This window comes from Mixophyes fleayi, chromosome 8 (genome assembly GCF_038048845.1).
Source record: "Mixophyes fleayi isolate aMixFle1 chromosome 8, aMixFle1.hap1, whole genome shotgun sequence".
Lineage (NCBI taxonomy): Eukaryota > Metazoa > Chordata > Amphibia > Anura > Limnodynastidae > Mixophyes > Mixophyes fleayi.
In genome coordinates, this window is record NC_134409.1 from 121,001,903 (window position 1) to 121,018,549 (window position 16,647).

At 39.9% G+C, this 16,647-nt stretch overlaps 1 protein-coding gene and 1 long non-coding RNA gene across 4 annotated transcripts in view; one reads left to right on the forward strand and one right to left on the reverse strand.

The window, feature by feature from the left end:
* Nucleotides 1–16,647, forward strand: part of PTPRG (protein tyrosine phosphatase receptor type G) — a 393,194-nt gene that overhangs the window by 65,230 nt on the left and 311,317 nt on the right. For all 3 annotated transcript variants that reach the window (XM_075183332.1, XM_075183334.1, XM_075183333.1), the window contains exon 2: nt 12,889–12,993. In XM_075183332.1, the coding sequence (XP_075039433.1) occupies nt 12,889–12,993 (105 nt within the window). The remainder of the gene's footprint in view (nt 1–12,888; nt 12,994–16,647) is intronic.
* LOC142099654 (uncharacterized) overlaps nt 1–16,647 on the reverse strand; it is a 33,769-nt gene that overhangs the window by 15,602 nt on the left and 1,520 nt on the right. Inside the window, exons 2-3 of the long non-coding RNA XR_012678588.1 lie at nt 14,002–14,098; nt 2,001–2,115 (exon numbers count right to left, since the gene is read on the reverse strand). This is a non-coding gene — a long non-coding RNA (uncharacterized LOC142099654). The remainder of the gene's footprint in view (nt 1–2,000; nt 2,116–14,001; nt 14,099–16,647) is intronic.

Genomic DNA, 16,647 nt, shown 5'->3' on the forward strand with positions numbered 1-16,647 from the left:
AGTATATGTAGTATAGTATAGTATATGTAGTATAGTATATGTAGTATAGTATATGTAGAGTTTGATCTGTAAATACTCAGACATCACTGAGTTACATACGGACGAGACAAACCAATGAGTGAAACAGGGTAGGTTTGTGAACTAATCCCCCTTCTCCTCTAGCTGCTGGTCCTAGTTTCATAGCAAGGAAAGTAAAAATGCTGTTTCTAGAACACTGTTAAAAATACTCACAAGGGGTTAATAAGTTTTGTCTAATCAAATATTTGAATTTCTAGAGCTGCTACATTAGTGTATCGGGGTGTTTTCAATGCATGAACATATCTTATTGTAGGTCTTCTCTGACCCACTCATCTAAACAGTTCAGGGCAATTACCAATTTAAATTTTAAGATTTGTGGAATTTACACTAAGCATCTACTCCGACAATGCATGTTTGGGTTTGTGCCAGAAATGCAGGGTCCCTGAATCTTAAAAGTTAAAGGTTATTTTTATTTTGCTGATTACTTAGTAGAGCATATTTGCCTACTTTTCCTACCTCGCTTCCAGGAGATGGGAATGTAAGGTAGGGAAGCAGCAGGTGGATGGTCCAATCATCATCCATCCCACCCACTCAGTAAACAGTGGATCATCATCATCATCAGTTATTTATATAGCGCCACTAATTCCGCAGCGCTGTACAGAGAACTCCCTCACATCAGTCCCTCCCATTGGAGCTTACAGTTTAAATTCCCTAACACACACACACACACACACACACACACTCAGACAGGCTAGGGTTAATTTTGATAGCAGCCAATTAACCTACCAATATGTTTTTGGAGTGTGGAAGGAAACCCACGCAAACACAGGGAGAACATACAAACTCCACACAGATAAAGGCATGGTTGGGAATCGAACTTGTGACCCCAGTGCTGTGAGGCAGAAGTGCTAACCCCTAGGCCACTGTGCTGCCCTAAATATGGATGTGGCGTTGTGTTTCCTGAAGTGGGTGGAGCTTGATGGGGCGATCTGCATCATGTTCCCGCCCAACTTGTGTCACTTTGGTGCTCTCCAGAAGAGTCATCTGCTCGCTCCAATGTCCGAGAGGTCTTCCCCCCTAATTCGCGAGATGTAATATAGAAAATAGTACATTTTATAAGCTAACAATTTATCAAACAGAGCAGCAACTGGTGGCTCTCCAGCTGTTATAGAATTACACGGGACAGCATGCGATTTAGAATGGCAGAGCATTCTGGGGATTGTAGTTCCAGAACTGGCGGCTACCCACATGCCGTCCGTCTACCATTGGTCTACAGACTGTGACTGAGGGGGGTGCAAACAACCCTTGAGCACCCAATGTACATTTCAAGCAAATTATATAGTATTGGTCATTAAATGTCATCCCTAACTGGGCCCCCACTAGTTTTCATTTTAGGTGTCTTAATTCTGAATGATTGGAAAAGTGAAATGTAAGTGTTGAAAGTGTCCTATTCTCTGATTATTGGAGGAATTAATTTTTTTATTTTTTTTTATTATTTTTTTTTTAAGCTGTTGTTTTGTATCCAATATAATACATGTGTTTTTTTGCACTGCAGTTGTTTGTTTCTGGCTCCCACTAGGCATAAAACAAACATGTTTAGAGAATGCGTTGACACCTGGCACAATATTCATGTTCTGTACCAATAGTTCCAGGAAGAGGAGGTGGGATGAGAACAGGGGTTGTCCAAGGTCACATGTTCAGTACTAGTCTGGCCATGGAGAGTCTGTCTGGGGACTGTTATTTATTTATTTTTTTTCCAGATACTTTTGTACTTTGCAATGTCGCTGTTAATTACATTTGTAATAAAAAACCTGATTTAAATCTACATATCCCACTGGTACATATCTTGACCTTCAATTCATGGTGTAGACTGGAGGGACCTGAAACCAGAAGCATGAAATTCTCTTACTTCCACAGCGATCCTGGTCTCCGCGTTTAAGTTTAGATTTTAAATAGGAAAGCGGAAAGTAAGCTCAATGTACCTTTTCTTTTTATAAAGACAAATATTTAGCGTGATGACCGTACATCTCCCATCATGCTCCGTAGTTCAGCAGCAATTACACTATTGTGACATCTGGGTTATGAATTCAGGCGAGACTGTTGGAGAATGAAAATTAAAACCGTAAGATAGCCACACTGCGCCAATATTTGTAACTTTGTCCAAAATCTGCGTGTCTGTGTGTCTGAGAATGATCTCATTGAAATTATTCGGATAATTTATTTTGTCGTGCCTGAAGTTCTGCTCAGCAGCGGTCATCATATGTGTGTGGTAATAGGCCAATAGCATTAATAGGCCCACGATGGGTCGAGGGCGGAACTGTCCATGTGTGGCCAAATTAATTGGTTAAAATCACTCATGTCCAGCTTTCCATGTGACTTTTTTTGTTTTTTCTCTGTATCGATTTTTCTATAAGATACTTTTGTGGTTACTGTAGGCAGCACAGTGGCTCAGTGGTTAGCACTTCTGCCTCACAGCACTGGGGTCATGAGTTCAATTCCCGACCATGTCCTTATCTGTGAGGAGTTTGTATGTTCTCCCCGTGTTTGCGTGGGTTTACTCCGGGTGCTCCGGTTTCCTCCCACACTCCAAAAACATACTAGTAGGTTAATTGGCTGCTATTAAATTGCACTTAGTCTCTGTGTGTGTGTCTGTGTATATTAGGGAATTTAGACTGTAAGCTCCAATGGGGCAGGGACTGATGTGAGTGAGTTCTCTGTACAGCGCTGCGGAATTAGTGGCGCTATATAAATAAATGGTGATGATGATGATACTGTGGGAAATTCTCCAGCTGTGGACAACCAAATTTATCATATGATTTTGGAGTGTTGGCGGTCAGAAGACTCTGTCGAGAGACGCAGCCAATGTGCCAAAATAAAGTTTGAGGTTCTATGGATATCTCATTTACTTCTGCGGTAGCATTACGGTCAACTGACTACTGTTGTCGTCTCATCGTCAAATGCAGCAAAGTGACAGTCACCTGTCCACCGTATTTACTGGCACTTGATAATTGACTAATTCAATTTCATTAGGTGTATTTTTGTCCATGGCCACACACAGTCCTATTTGCCTCTTGTGATTACTGCGTAATGTATCTCATGTTAATGCTGGTGGCCTTGAGACTAGACCATGATTCACAAGTTAGGCTTATACACTTTGTACATCACTGAATTGCTAAAGGACAATTTAGTGTCATTGAAGGGATAGTTCCAGCTTTAAGTTTTCTGTAATAAAAATATTTTTATTATATTGTGATCCCCGAATCTCCTGTACCTTTTAGGGGCTCTCAAGAATCCCAGTAGGTGTTTTCTGTCTGTTTATCATTTCACAATGCAGTTCTTTAGGGGAAGGGTCAGCCTGCTGGGAGATCACATCAGTATTTGCATTGGTTGGGGCAAAACTACAATCCTTATAATTCATTACAAAAAATATACCCAAGATAGCAAAAGACTACAGTTTTCTCTCTCCGTTGTGACCTCATCACAAAGCTGCTCTTGGGGTCCCAGGCAGGAAGACAGCAGCTTAATGTAATATAATATTTTATTGCGGAATTAGAGAGCAGAGATGACGGGTCGTGGAACCCACAAAGTCTATATAATATATATATATATATATATATATATATTACACACACACACACACACACACACACACGTCAATTTGCTATTGGCCAATTAACCTGCTAGTATGTTTTTGGAGTGTGGGAGGAAACCGAAGCACCCGGAGGAAACCCACGCAAACACTGGGAGAACATACAAACTCCACACAGATAAGGCCACGGTCAGGAATCAAACTCATGAGTGCTGTGAGGCAGAAGTGCTAACCGCTAAGCCACCGTGCTGCCCGTAATTAAATGTGTGTGTGTGTATATGTATATAGTATATTATCACAATTTATCCAACAGTCTGAAGAGACAGAGGGGAAATATTTAATCTGGCTGGACCTAAGTTCCAGCTTGTATACACCTTTTAGATGCACTTTTTGGGTTGGTCGGTGGCACTTGTAACCAGGTTTGAGCTCTCTTTAACTGGCTGAATGGGTTAATGTGGTATTATCACACTCTCCATGAAACTACAAGGCTGCTTTGTGTCCAGACACTGCTAAAGGCAGATTTCTGCAGCGTAAGGTGAAATCTGTAACAACCTCCTAATTCTTTTGTGCACCTAACAAGATCAGCAGCTCAATCGTTTTCCCACAAATTGTGTGGAGCAAGTGGTTCCTGAGACCGGTTACCATGGAGTGGTTCCCAGCTGTAATAGAGGCGCAGATGTTAATCAGGGCTGTGTGTGCGTCTTGCTCTCAGAGGTTTGGGTGGTGTATAATTTTATATCCTGTTTGGGTCCTCTGCTTTTTTTTGCTTTTTTTCCAGGGCTGTGCAAATATGTAAGTTTTGGCTTTCCAGCCTGTGGACTATATAGCTGCTGTTTCTTCTGTTTTTATCCAGGCTTTTATTGTAATGTTTTTGGGACTGGAGTCCAAGACCAATGATGACATGGAAATAGTGTCTGAATATATGTGCAAATTAACAAGCAAACAGCTGCTTACACAGGTAAAGCAGCATCGTAAAACCAACAATGGTTCTGTAGCCAGTTCAGTCTGCAGAAATCCTTCAAGTAGATTGACTTGTGTTTAGTGTGGTGTCGTTCGCTCTTGTTTCATAGGAAATTACACCAGTCATTCTCAAATTATCTCTTTAAAATACTGAGAGTGTTGTCAGCGGGTGTCTCGGCCAATAGTGAAGGCGACGTTTTCTTTAATTGAGAAATTTCGACCCTGCGTTGGCTGTGCTTAGTTTATGGGTGACGCTAATTACAACCTGCCCAGATCTGTTCGTTTAGACTTCAAAAGATTTCATCTTGATGGAGATCTGCCTTTGAAATTCCCCATCATGACATGACTAGTAATTTGACAGGTGACTCTTTCATTTTGTGCTTTAGATTTTATTTATTTATTAAGATCCAAAACTAGTTTTGTACTTTTTAAAGAAAACAAAATCAAATGTTGATTGTTTGTTTGTTTTTCCGTTATCAGTCTGAGCCATGGAACCATGAGGATTCTAATTGTTTTACCCAGATTTGTAGTTGAGCTCTTTTGACAAAATGTTTGTGTGAATGACATCACTTGTGTATCTGGTTAAATGTAAGCACACAGGTCAGGTATCTCATTCCGGTATTAAAGGTCTAAAATATGTCTCGTCTACAAAAATGTTCCCATAGAATGAAATTTGTATGTGTAGCACAGCTTGGTACTTTAAGTGAACTTGTTGCTTACACACAATGGAGACATTCCTTTCACTTATGCTTCAATCTGTCCCCAAACACCCCGACAAAAACTATCTTCCTCTCTTGACGCTCCACCTCAACACCCCAACTCTATATGTTTCAAGCCTCATTTTGAAATGCTCTCCTTCATACCGTTTTAGATCTGTCTGGACCTGTTCCTCTCTGATAACCACCACTCATCCCCACCTACAAGACATGTCCTGTGCTACTACCCACCTATGGAATACCCGGCCACACCTGATTAGACTTGTCCCAAATTTCAAAATACACCTTTTTACTAGAGCAGACTCTACTTCTTCCCATACTCATCGCACTGTACCTGTGCCCTCCCTACTTCCTCTTATCCACTCTGAGCTGCGGTCACTACTCTAGTATCAAAACCACCAATGTCTCATGAGCAGGGTCCACAATATGCTTTTTTTTTTTTATTATTATTTTTTTTTTACATCTTCACTTATTTTGTACCACTTCTTTTTTTTTTTTTTTGTTTCTTTTTATTTTGTTTATGTAGTTTTATGTGTAAACTCGTTTTTTTTTCCCCACTATTTGGCACAGTTACACATGAACCACATCATTAATGTTCATGTGACCCGTCTCTATATAAATGAGGTACTGCTTCCCAGTGATCTAAAAGACTGCATTTCCCTGTATATTAAGTTTCACTTACCTTACACCCTTGCTCCTTCCAAGATATTTATGGGTTGGAAATATTGAAAGTTAAAACAGAGTTAAAAAATGAAAAATGCGCTTAGCCCTGACTCTGATCCAGTTCCAGCTTGTAGTGGTTCTGATCCAGTTCCAGCTTATAGTGGTTCTGATCCAGTTCCAGCTTGTAGTGGTTCTGATCCAGTTCCAGCTTGTAGTGGTTCTGATCCAGTTCCAGCTTGTAGAGGTTTGGGACTGGGCACTGAAGGGGCTCTTATAGCTCAAGTTAATCCAGGAGACTAGTTGCCTACTCTGAGGGCTCCAGTGTATTCCTTTGCCTCCTGGGACTTAAGATAACAGCGGCAACAGCAGACTGCTTCCTCAGGGTCTGACCACCAAATCTCTGGAGCTGGGATCCTGGAAGTTAGTTTGGGGAGTGTGTGACCGGATGGGACCACTGTCCTACTCGGTCAGAGAAGTTTTACAGATTGTTGTGTTTTCACCGTTACTGACCACACATGTTGTTGCTGCTTGATAGTCTGTGAATGTCTAATGAGCAGCTGCCCCCAGTTGTAGGAGAATAGTTGCTGTCACTACCAGGCTTCTTCTTTGGCACCCGGAACCGCTTGCTTCTGGGTGATGTTTTACTGCTGCAGCACCTCTTTGCTGGATCTTCTGCTTACTTTGGCTCACAACTGCTGGGTAGCTGGCAGAATGTTGACTCAGGATGCTGGATTCAACACCGGAGAGTCATGGGATGGATTAGTAATTTCTACACACGGAGGTAGAGCTGTAATTGCGTTGTTCCGACCCTGACTGGCTGTGGACGGGGGCTTGGAGAGCAGAGAAATCGCAGCTTTGCCTGTACTGTCTAACTACAGCTCCTCTCCCTTCGTACACCCGGTTCGGTGTGAGAGATAGAGATCCAAAGATGTAGGGTCTGGGCAGCAGTCCGGATGTTGCCCACCATTCGCCAGTTGAGAACCACTGTTATATACTATTCACAGTTTTGAAACCAATGCTAATCACAAACTGGACATATACACTCAAACCCACTTACACATCCAATCTCAACCCCTACAAGTTCATTGAGAAATGCTGTCCCACAACACCAATTCTGAGTTTTGTATTTGGCAGAATTACAAGGCACGTTCCTGCGCCTATCCTGCATTCAGTAAGGGGCACCTTGATCTCCTGAACTGAATCAGAAGGAGCACAATGCAGCACCCCCCCCCCCCCCCCCCCCCCTACAGTTATCACTGTGTTGACTCGCCGAGTCGTGCACACAACTATACAGTACAATGGTACAGGGGTATGGTCGCTGCTATGCAGATGTGTATTTTTTGCAGCCTTACAAATTACCTTCATGGTGCTTATTGATCTGGAATCAATGTTTGATTAAGTCCACATTTCTTAAATATAAGATATTGAGATTCCCATATGAACATTGCACTTAGGTGCAAAAGTTGAACCTGACCATCTAATTGCTGATTGGCTGCTGTAGTTCAGTGAACTCTTTACTTTCTCATATCCCTGTTACAATAATGGTGCAAAACAATGAAACACTTTTTGTTATGATAGCATAAAAGTACATATTTACATGTCTAGTGAGAGAGTACACATTAAGCAGAAATAGCAATTCTCTAGATTTTAATGTAGGCCTATAAAACATACTTGGCAATCAGAGAGCCGGTACATAGGACTGCCATGGGTGGCCTGAATTATCATGAAAGTGCCAAGCTGACTTTTTGATAAAAGTAACAGGATAAGTTCTTGGGGAAGAGGGAACCCTATATTTGCTATTCGAAAGGGACAGGGAACTATCCTATTAGTTGTTGCTCCACCTAGTTTAAAACGTGTGCAGAATATAACATTTTTTTTTTAGATATATTCATGTAGTAATATAAATACATTTTTTTTTATTACTGCTGTAACTCTTAGCAACCAGTTTTTTTCAAAACAGCTAAAATTCCGTTGCTATGGTTACATTTATCTTTCCTTCCCCTCTTCAAAACTTGCGTCCACCAGTTTTCATCAATGTTCTTCCATATGTGAAGTGAGAATTTTCTTTGGGACTTTTTCATTATATCTCGTGGCTGCCAATTTCAGTGCAGTAACTAGCTAATCTCTCCCCACAACCCCCCTATACTTTCCATACTCGCACTGCAGCCTCTTGTCAGAGACGTACTCCCATTTTTTTTTTCAGATCTAACACTTCTGAAAACATAAGGGAAGTGCTAATTGCTTGCTTTGGGGTGCAATTTAATATCGGTCTCTGCTGAGAAATCTAGTGCATAATGGTCTGTGTATTAATAATTTGCGAATTTTATAAAAAGCACACACCCTCCCCTCCGTCTTCTCGCCAATTGCTTGTCATGTTCTCGCTAGTTACCTTCCTCCACTCTCTTTCCTTGTCATAAAGTGCCCAAGAGAGTGACATAGAAGATGAGAATTTTTTCCCTGGTTTTCATTTAAGACAATGATTGAAAATCCGTGACTTATTTATGTACGAGCCGCAGTTGCGATTCAGATTGTGTGTGTGTGTGTGTATATATATATATATATATATATATATATATATATATATATATATATATATATATATAAATAAATATCCTATAGATTGTAAGCTTGCGAGCAGGGTTCACTTACCTCTCTGTATGTATTACCCTGTATTATCTTATTAATGTTTGTTCCCTATTGTAAAGCGCTACGGAATCTGCTGGCGCTATATAAATAAATGTTGATGATGATGATATACAACCTTTAGTACTTGCAGTTTGGCAAATTCATTGCATCTTCTATGCAGACTCCAAACATTCCACGTTTATAATGTACAAATCGTTTGTGTCGCCACGTTTATTGTTTTGCCGTCAATTTAGCGGCCGCCTCTGTTGTAAAACAGAGCGTCTTTGAGCAGTTTTAGCTTTTGTTTTTACGGCTAACCATAACATTTTAAGAGTTTTGCCATCCAGTCTTAAAGCAGCAGGACACGTTGTTGTTGTAGTTTATAGCCTACGTTGTGTTGGGCTGCTCTGGGAGACAATATATCTCAAGTGGATGTTAGTCTATGGGAGTCGCAGGCGGCCGTAAACCGTACAGCTGGGTTCCTGCGCTGCCGTGTAAGCCCTCCTGTGCTGGATGTTAATATATAGTGTTTGTGGTTTGTTGGTGTGGCAATCTATATATTTCAGACAGTTAATTGGCTGTTAATTTAGAAAACAGTTTAAGCTGCTACAGCAAAAACGGTCAATTGTATATTAACGTCAGTGTCGTGACTGTGTACAAAAACTGATATATATTTTCCTTGGTTATTTATGATGCCGTCACTGTACTTGTGACCGGTAACGATATATTTCTCAGCTATGTGCTTCCTATTTTACTGATTTTATTTTCCACTTCTCCATCTAAGATGCTGTAGAGATTACACCTAGGAATAGTCCTTACAGGTATAACAAGCACCACAGCCCACCTGTGTCACAGGTTTCCTTTCTCCAATTAAAGGAGAAAGTGTGTGTGTGTGAGTGTGTGACTGTGTATATGTGTGTGTGTGTGACTGTGTATGTGTGTATATGTGTGTGTGACTGTGTATGTGTGTATATGTGTGTGTGACTGTGTGTATATGTGTGTGTGACTGTGTGTATATTTGTGTGTGACTGTGTATATGTGTGTGTGTGACTGTGCATGTGTGTATATGTGTGTGTGACTGTGTATATGTGTGTGTGTGACTGTGTGTATATGTGTGTGTATGACTGTGTGTATATGTGTGACTGTGTATATATGTGTGTGTGTGTGTGACTGTGTATATGTGTGTGTGTGACTGTGCATGTGTGTGTGTGACTGTGCATGTGTGTATATGTGTGACTGTATGTGTGTATATGTGTGTGACTGTGTATATGTGTGTGTGTGACTGTGTATGTGTGTGTGACTGTGTATATGTGTGTGTATGTGTATATAGTGTGTGTATATATATATATGTGTGTGTGTATATATATATATATATATATATATATATATATATATATATATATATATATATATGTGTATGTATATATATATATATATGTATGTGTATATATATATATATATATATATATGTATGTGTATATATATATATATATATATATATATATATATATATATATATATATATATATATATATATAAATTTTATTTATTCTAAAGCTACTTTATTAGAAACTATCAGGGTCACCCGGCGTTGCACAAGGCCGCTTTTGTAATGTGTAGCAGTTTTTATATCTTGCCAACTTATTTGGTAAATAGACCGAAAATGCTATTTAGAAAATAAGATTTGTTGCTTTGTCGCATTGTCGTCAGATTTTCTTCCAGCAGTCAAACAATTGTTTACAAGCCAAAAATTATGTTTTTTCAATGTTTGTCGCTCTTTCGCTATGTGGTCTAATTGGTTACTTTTATCGGTGGCTAATAACTATGTAAATTTGGCAGCTGTACATTGAAGGTTGTGGAAGATATTTTCCAACAAATATATATATATATATATATATATATATTGTACACACTGTAGGTAGTGTAGTAAGTATATAGCAGTGTTGTGTCTGTTGATAAGAGTAAGACACACAAAGGTTTAAATAGCAAAGCACAGACTGAATGGATGAAGGACAGATATACACTAGTATTCTAGCCTCTTTTATGGTATATCTTGATTTGCACTTAAATTAATGCAATCTTGTGTCAGGATTTAACATTGACCTCTTTCAGATTCATATAACATTCTTTGATGTTGCAGCTCGTTCTTTGCGTTTGAACATCTTTATTATACATAGTTTCGGCTTTATTATTTTATTTTTTTACATGCTTTGTTTACATACTACCAGTACAACATGTAAATGTTCTAAAAATGAGCACCTAGATCTATTGCTCCGCTCATATATTTAAAGTAATCTTTTTAGGTTTTTTTTATTTGAAGTTTATTCTGTTTTATATGTAGAGTAGTTTAGCTTTTTTTAAGGGAGACTTCTAGCTTGTTCCAAAATAGACTCCTTGATGGGGCCTGTGTAAGATCCAGTCGGCTGTCACTCTGTAGCAACAAGAATTTGCATCTCCAGCTCATTGTTCTAATAATGTGCGTAAACAGATAGCAGATGTGTACAGTACAAATTCTTTGGAGGAGATACTCAGGGGAATTGTCGTTGACTCCTCTTATTTATGTTGCATTCCATGATGGAATATAATCCTCTAATTTCACTGTGCAGAGCAAAAAAATCTTCTTTATCTTTGTCAGATCTGGCGGTATATTTACTAAACTGCAAGTTTGAAAAAGTGGAGATGTTGCCTATAGCAACCATTCAGATTCTAGTTATCATTTATTTAGTACATTCTAGTACAGTTAGAATCTGGTTACTATCGGCAACATCTCCACTTTTTTAAACCCTTAGTTTAGTAGATATACCCCCTGGAGTGTGCTGCAGTTATAAAGAAGATTTATTTTAATGTTCATTCTGATGCTTTGCCTGCTACAACCATAAAAACTTAATTCCACCGCATGATTATATTCTACCACTGTATTTCACCCACTTAATTTGCTGTTGCAATAACAAATGGTGATAGGTGTTAGTTTTTATTTTGTGTACAAAGTTGGCCCCATGGCGCTGCATGTGCAGGCCCAAAATGCCGATCCAGATCAATAATGTCATTTGGCACTGGAGGAAATTCTGGTTGGTTTGAGGATCCTGATCGGCTAATCATGTCTTGCAGTTGTTGGTTGGTCTTACTAATTGGACAACATAGAATCTGACTGTTTTGTACGAGTGTGTCTGTTTAATTTGGCTGCACTCTTGTATCACCAGATTGGATATAGACCTTGTTTTTTCAGCTATGTCACTGGAAAATATATGGGACTTTTTCCCAAAGTTTAAATGGGTGGCGTTGGCAGGCCTTCATATACCTAGGCTGTTGCAGTTACGTGCAATTTAATGTTTATGGCTCAGATTAAATTCCATTGTCCGTTACAGCAATGCACTGAGTTAGAACCTGTAGCTAACAGCGCTCATATATGGTGACTACATTTGCTTGGTTGTATTGGCGTTATTCATTCCAAGCCAATTAATGGTGCATATGCTGCTCATAACTCACAATCAGTCATGACCAGGATTGCACAGATCACCGTGCACTGAGAGAACAATGACTGCAGATGGAGTTAATTATATCTTTTAATTATAATTATATCTCCCATCTCTCCCCCCTCCGCTCTGTACTTAACGCGGCCACTAGACTCATCTTCCTCTCACACTGCTCCTCATCTGCCTCCCCTCTCTGTCTCGCCCTACACTGGCTTCCCTTCCCCTACAGAATCCTTTTCAAAATCCTCACCACCACTTACAAGGCTCTCTCTAACTCTACTGCCCCTTATATCTCTAACCTCTTCTCCATTCACACTCCTGCTCGCTCCCTGCGCTCAACCAATGATCGCCACCTCTCCTCTACTCTTATCACCTCTTCCCACTCCAGAATCCAAGACTTTTCCCGTGCAGCCCCCCTTCACTGGAATGACCTCCCTCGTTCCATCCGCCTCTCTCCGACTCTGTGCTCCTTCAAACGTGCACTAAAAACCCACCTCTTCCTTAAAGCCTACCAACCATCCGTATAACCCCTTCACCTCCTCCACTCGCTCACTCCCTTGCCTCATCTGGCTCCCCTTGTGTCTGTTCTGTTTTCCCTCCCTTAGGATGTAAGCTCAAATGAGCAGGGCCCTATTCCCTCCTGTCTCCCTACCTGTTCTTCTGCTCCGTGTTTATTGCTTTACCTGCCTGGAGTTTCGAAGTACTGGGATTTTTGTTTATTGTTTTGTACTGTCTCACCCTGTATAGTGTACTGTTTGTATGGTGTACGGCGCTGCGGAAATCTTGTGGCGCCTAACAAATAAAGGATAATAATATCTTAATTGTGTGTCTCCTTTTCTTGCAGCCTACCCTGAGGAGAACGTGGGAACACTACATGAAAACGGACATGGAAGCTCTGCGCAGATACGGAGGCGTAAAGCGGCCAGTGAACCGTACTGGTCTTACTCAGGTACTGTGATTACTGCTGAACTAGAATATTGCTCTAAAATTGTGTCTAAAATAAAAAAATTAAAAATTATTATTATTATATTTCTGTGCTTATTTGCTGAGATTGCAGAACAGAATTGGTTGTGTTTTAAAAAACAAAATTTTTTGTTTTGTTTGTGCCGTGTTAGCACTAGTACTAATTTAGACTTCTGTTTGGTGATTTCATTGTTATTTCTATATAGGTTTTACATGAAAAATCTTGCATAGAAAACTTTGCTTCTTGTTTAGAGTTAGGACTCTCATAGGGGTAGATTTATCAAAGCTCCTAAATAGGAAAATTGGAAGTGTTGCCCATAGCAACCAATCAGGTTCTAGCTATCATTTATCCAGTATATTCTTGAACATGATAGCTAGATTCTGATTCTGATTGGTTCAGCTTTTCCTTTTTAGAGAGTTTGATAAATATACCCCAATGAGAGATCGCTCTGACTTTTCCCAAACAGCACTTTCTGTGGTGGTTTAGATCAGTGATGGGCAAACTACGGCCCGCGGGCCAGATCCGGCCCACTTAGAGGTTCTATCCGGCCCGCCAATATTTTAAAAAATTTCATTAAAATATGCATAAAATTATTAGGGCTTTTGTTTCTGCTTGTGATGCTATTTAGGGGTATGTTTACTAAAAGTGGAGATGTTGCCTATAGCAACCAATCAGATTCTAGCTGTCATTTTGTAGAATGCACTAAATAAATGACAGCTAGAATCTGATTGGTTGCTATAGGCAACATCTCCACTTTTCCAAACCCGCAGTTTAGTAAATCATTGCATTATGTTAATGTTGATGCTGTATACTAGTAAGGTTACTTTGTGGTGTGTGTTGAAGAGGCGGGGGGAACAGTGCATATCATTTTATACATTTCCCACACTTCCCCCCCTAGTCAAATTGTAATCATAATCTTAATCTTGAAATTAAACCCTAGAACTCGTTTTGCTTAGATTAGTAAAAATATGTCTCCACACTTCTGAAATATACCTTTTCTGGCAGCCTCAGAGTGGGTAAAACCAATACTATTGATCTGCCGGCGATATTTCATCCTTGTGTGTTTAGTATCTGACATCATTTCCCAGATCTAATGGGGAAAGAGAGACAAAAGAATATCATTCTGTCTGATGTAAAATATACTCTGAGCTACTGAAATGACCCAAATCCATACTGCGTTTGTTGTTGTGGTGCCATAGGCTGCTGTATGACTGCTTTAAAGGGAAACCTTTTAGTTGTTTTTTAATTTAATTTTTTTCCTCTCAATTTGGAAAGAGGACAAAGAAAGTGATCTTGTTAAATACCTTTTCAAAATCAGATTTAAAATTTCGATAGATGCCTTCGGGGCACTAGGAGGGGCTATCACTTTGTGGATATTCCTCAGTAATTGTCAGTCTGACTATTCACAGTGAGATCATGTGTTTCTGTTTTTCCTACTTATTTTCCAGTGTCAATAACCTGGGCTGATTTAGTTACTTTAGGGCAGTGATGGCTAACCTGTGACACTCCAGGTGTTTTATGAAACTACAAGTCCCAGCATACCCTTCCAGCAATAAGCTGTTATATATTGGCAAAGCATGCTGGGACTTGTAGTTTCACAACACCTGGAGTGTCACAGGTTAGCCAACACTGCTTTAGGGGTAAAAATGCCTCTTAGCTCCAGTTAATTCGTCCATCTAAGGTTATTGCAGCTATTGTGGGAAAAACAGACACCGGGGTAAATTTATAGAACCTGCTAAAAAGGAAAAGTGGGGGGTGTTACCCATAGCAACCAATCACATTCTAGCTATCCTTTATCTAGTGCATTCTAGAACGTGATAGCTAGAATATGGTTGCTATGGGTAACACCCCCCACTTTTCCTGATAAATCTACCCTCTGTTTGCAGATTGGTTCTTACACAAAGAAAGTTGAGTAGGAGATGCCATACTTGGCTTATCACAATAAAGCATTGAATCTTATTTTTTTTATAAAGCTATAGTTGGTTATAATATACAGCTATGCTGCCATTTTTCTCATGCTAAGTTAATGTATATTTATTATCCTAATATCTCAAGTCTACATAAGTGTATCCTCATCAGTATTTCTTGCATTTCCATCAGTCCTCATAGTTTCATGTAGACAACAGGGGCTGTTTTTATGACTAAATTAAAAAAGGTTTTCCCCTGATAAGGCTGCTGTGGTCACTAATGAGCCGCATTAATTTATCCTGGGATAATCCAGAGGCTGGACACTCATTATAGAGCTCTGTGGAAGAATCTCGCAGCAAGATCATTTAACGGAGGAAAGGATTTGAAAGTAAATCGTATAATTGCCGTAAACCCTCAGTGTGCAGCCATCTTGCATCCTGATGGAAATGACTGAGGCCTAGAAGCCAAATTTCCTCTTATAAAATATACACAGATTGGATAGATTATTTTTTTTCATGTCGGTGGTACCTCATAGATTTGTGGTAATATACAAAAAAAAATTCTGTGGAGGTTCTGCAATAAGTTTATTTTCAGGACCAAAGCAGCAGATGATAAATTCAAATTAATCCGTCTCATAAACATTAATGAGGTAATAATTCTGTGGGCCCACTCTGTATTCCTGTGATTGCAGGCTAAGCACCAGTGACACCAGAGATACGCAAGTGAATAAATAGGCTACATTCTCAAAATGGCCGACTCCACTATGTGTTGGTGAGGTGGTTAAAATAAATTTTATTATTTACTCATTAGCCCTTCTTTATATAGTGCCTACATATTACCAAGCGCTCTATAGAGAATAATTAATCATTCACAACCGTTCCTGCCCCAGTGGAGCTTATCTCTATATTCCCTAACACACACTAACACTCTTTGGCTGAAAACAATGTAGTGTGTACCCATCCTAAGGCAAATCGTGTAAAACGTGTATAGTGTGTACACATGAATCACATACTTTCCAACCTTTGGTAAGTTCCTTTCGGGAGAACCCAGACAGGGGGGGTGGTTGGTGGGCGGGAGGGGCGGGGCGCGGTAATTTGCGTCATTTTGGATCCGCCCTCCCCCCAAAAAATGCAGTTTTTGTCGTGGGGGGCGGTGCCAAAATGACGCGATTCACCACAAATCGCGTAATTCTGAGGTGCAGATGCCATATGCTGGATATTTGCCTGCTCTCTCGGGAGCCAGGGAGGCCTTCCCGAAATTCGGGAGTCTCCCATACATTCCGGGAGAGTTGGCAAATATGATGAATCGGCACGCTGATCAGGACTTTTTTTTTTTTTTTTTTTTTTTAAACTGTTGATAAAATCGTTAAGGATATCGCGTCAGGAAAAAAATTGTTTAGTGTGTACCCAGCCTTACACATTTGGGGGCGCTAATTAACCTATCATTATGTCCTTTTGAAGTGTGGTTGTTAACCAGAGCACTCTGTTTCCTCCCACACTCTGCATACAAATAGGGGTCTGATCGGAGTCGAGTCCATGTCTCCAGCAAAGTGAGGTAGCAATGCTAACCACTGTGCAACCCTGCTGCATTTTATCTGCATTTGTCTAAACTGATTCTGTCCCTATAAGAAACACTATATACTTGTTCTGCTGAGCGAGGAGGCCTGCGATAGTGTACGATAAGGTTATGATAAATGATCAAGAGCTGTTTTCTGTTGGTTATGGAAAATAC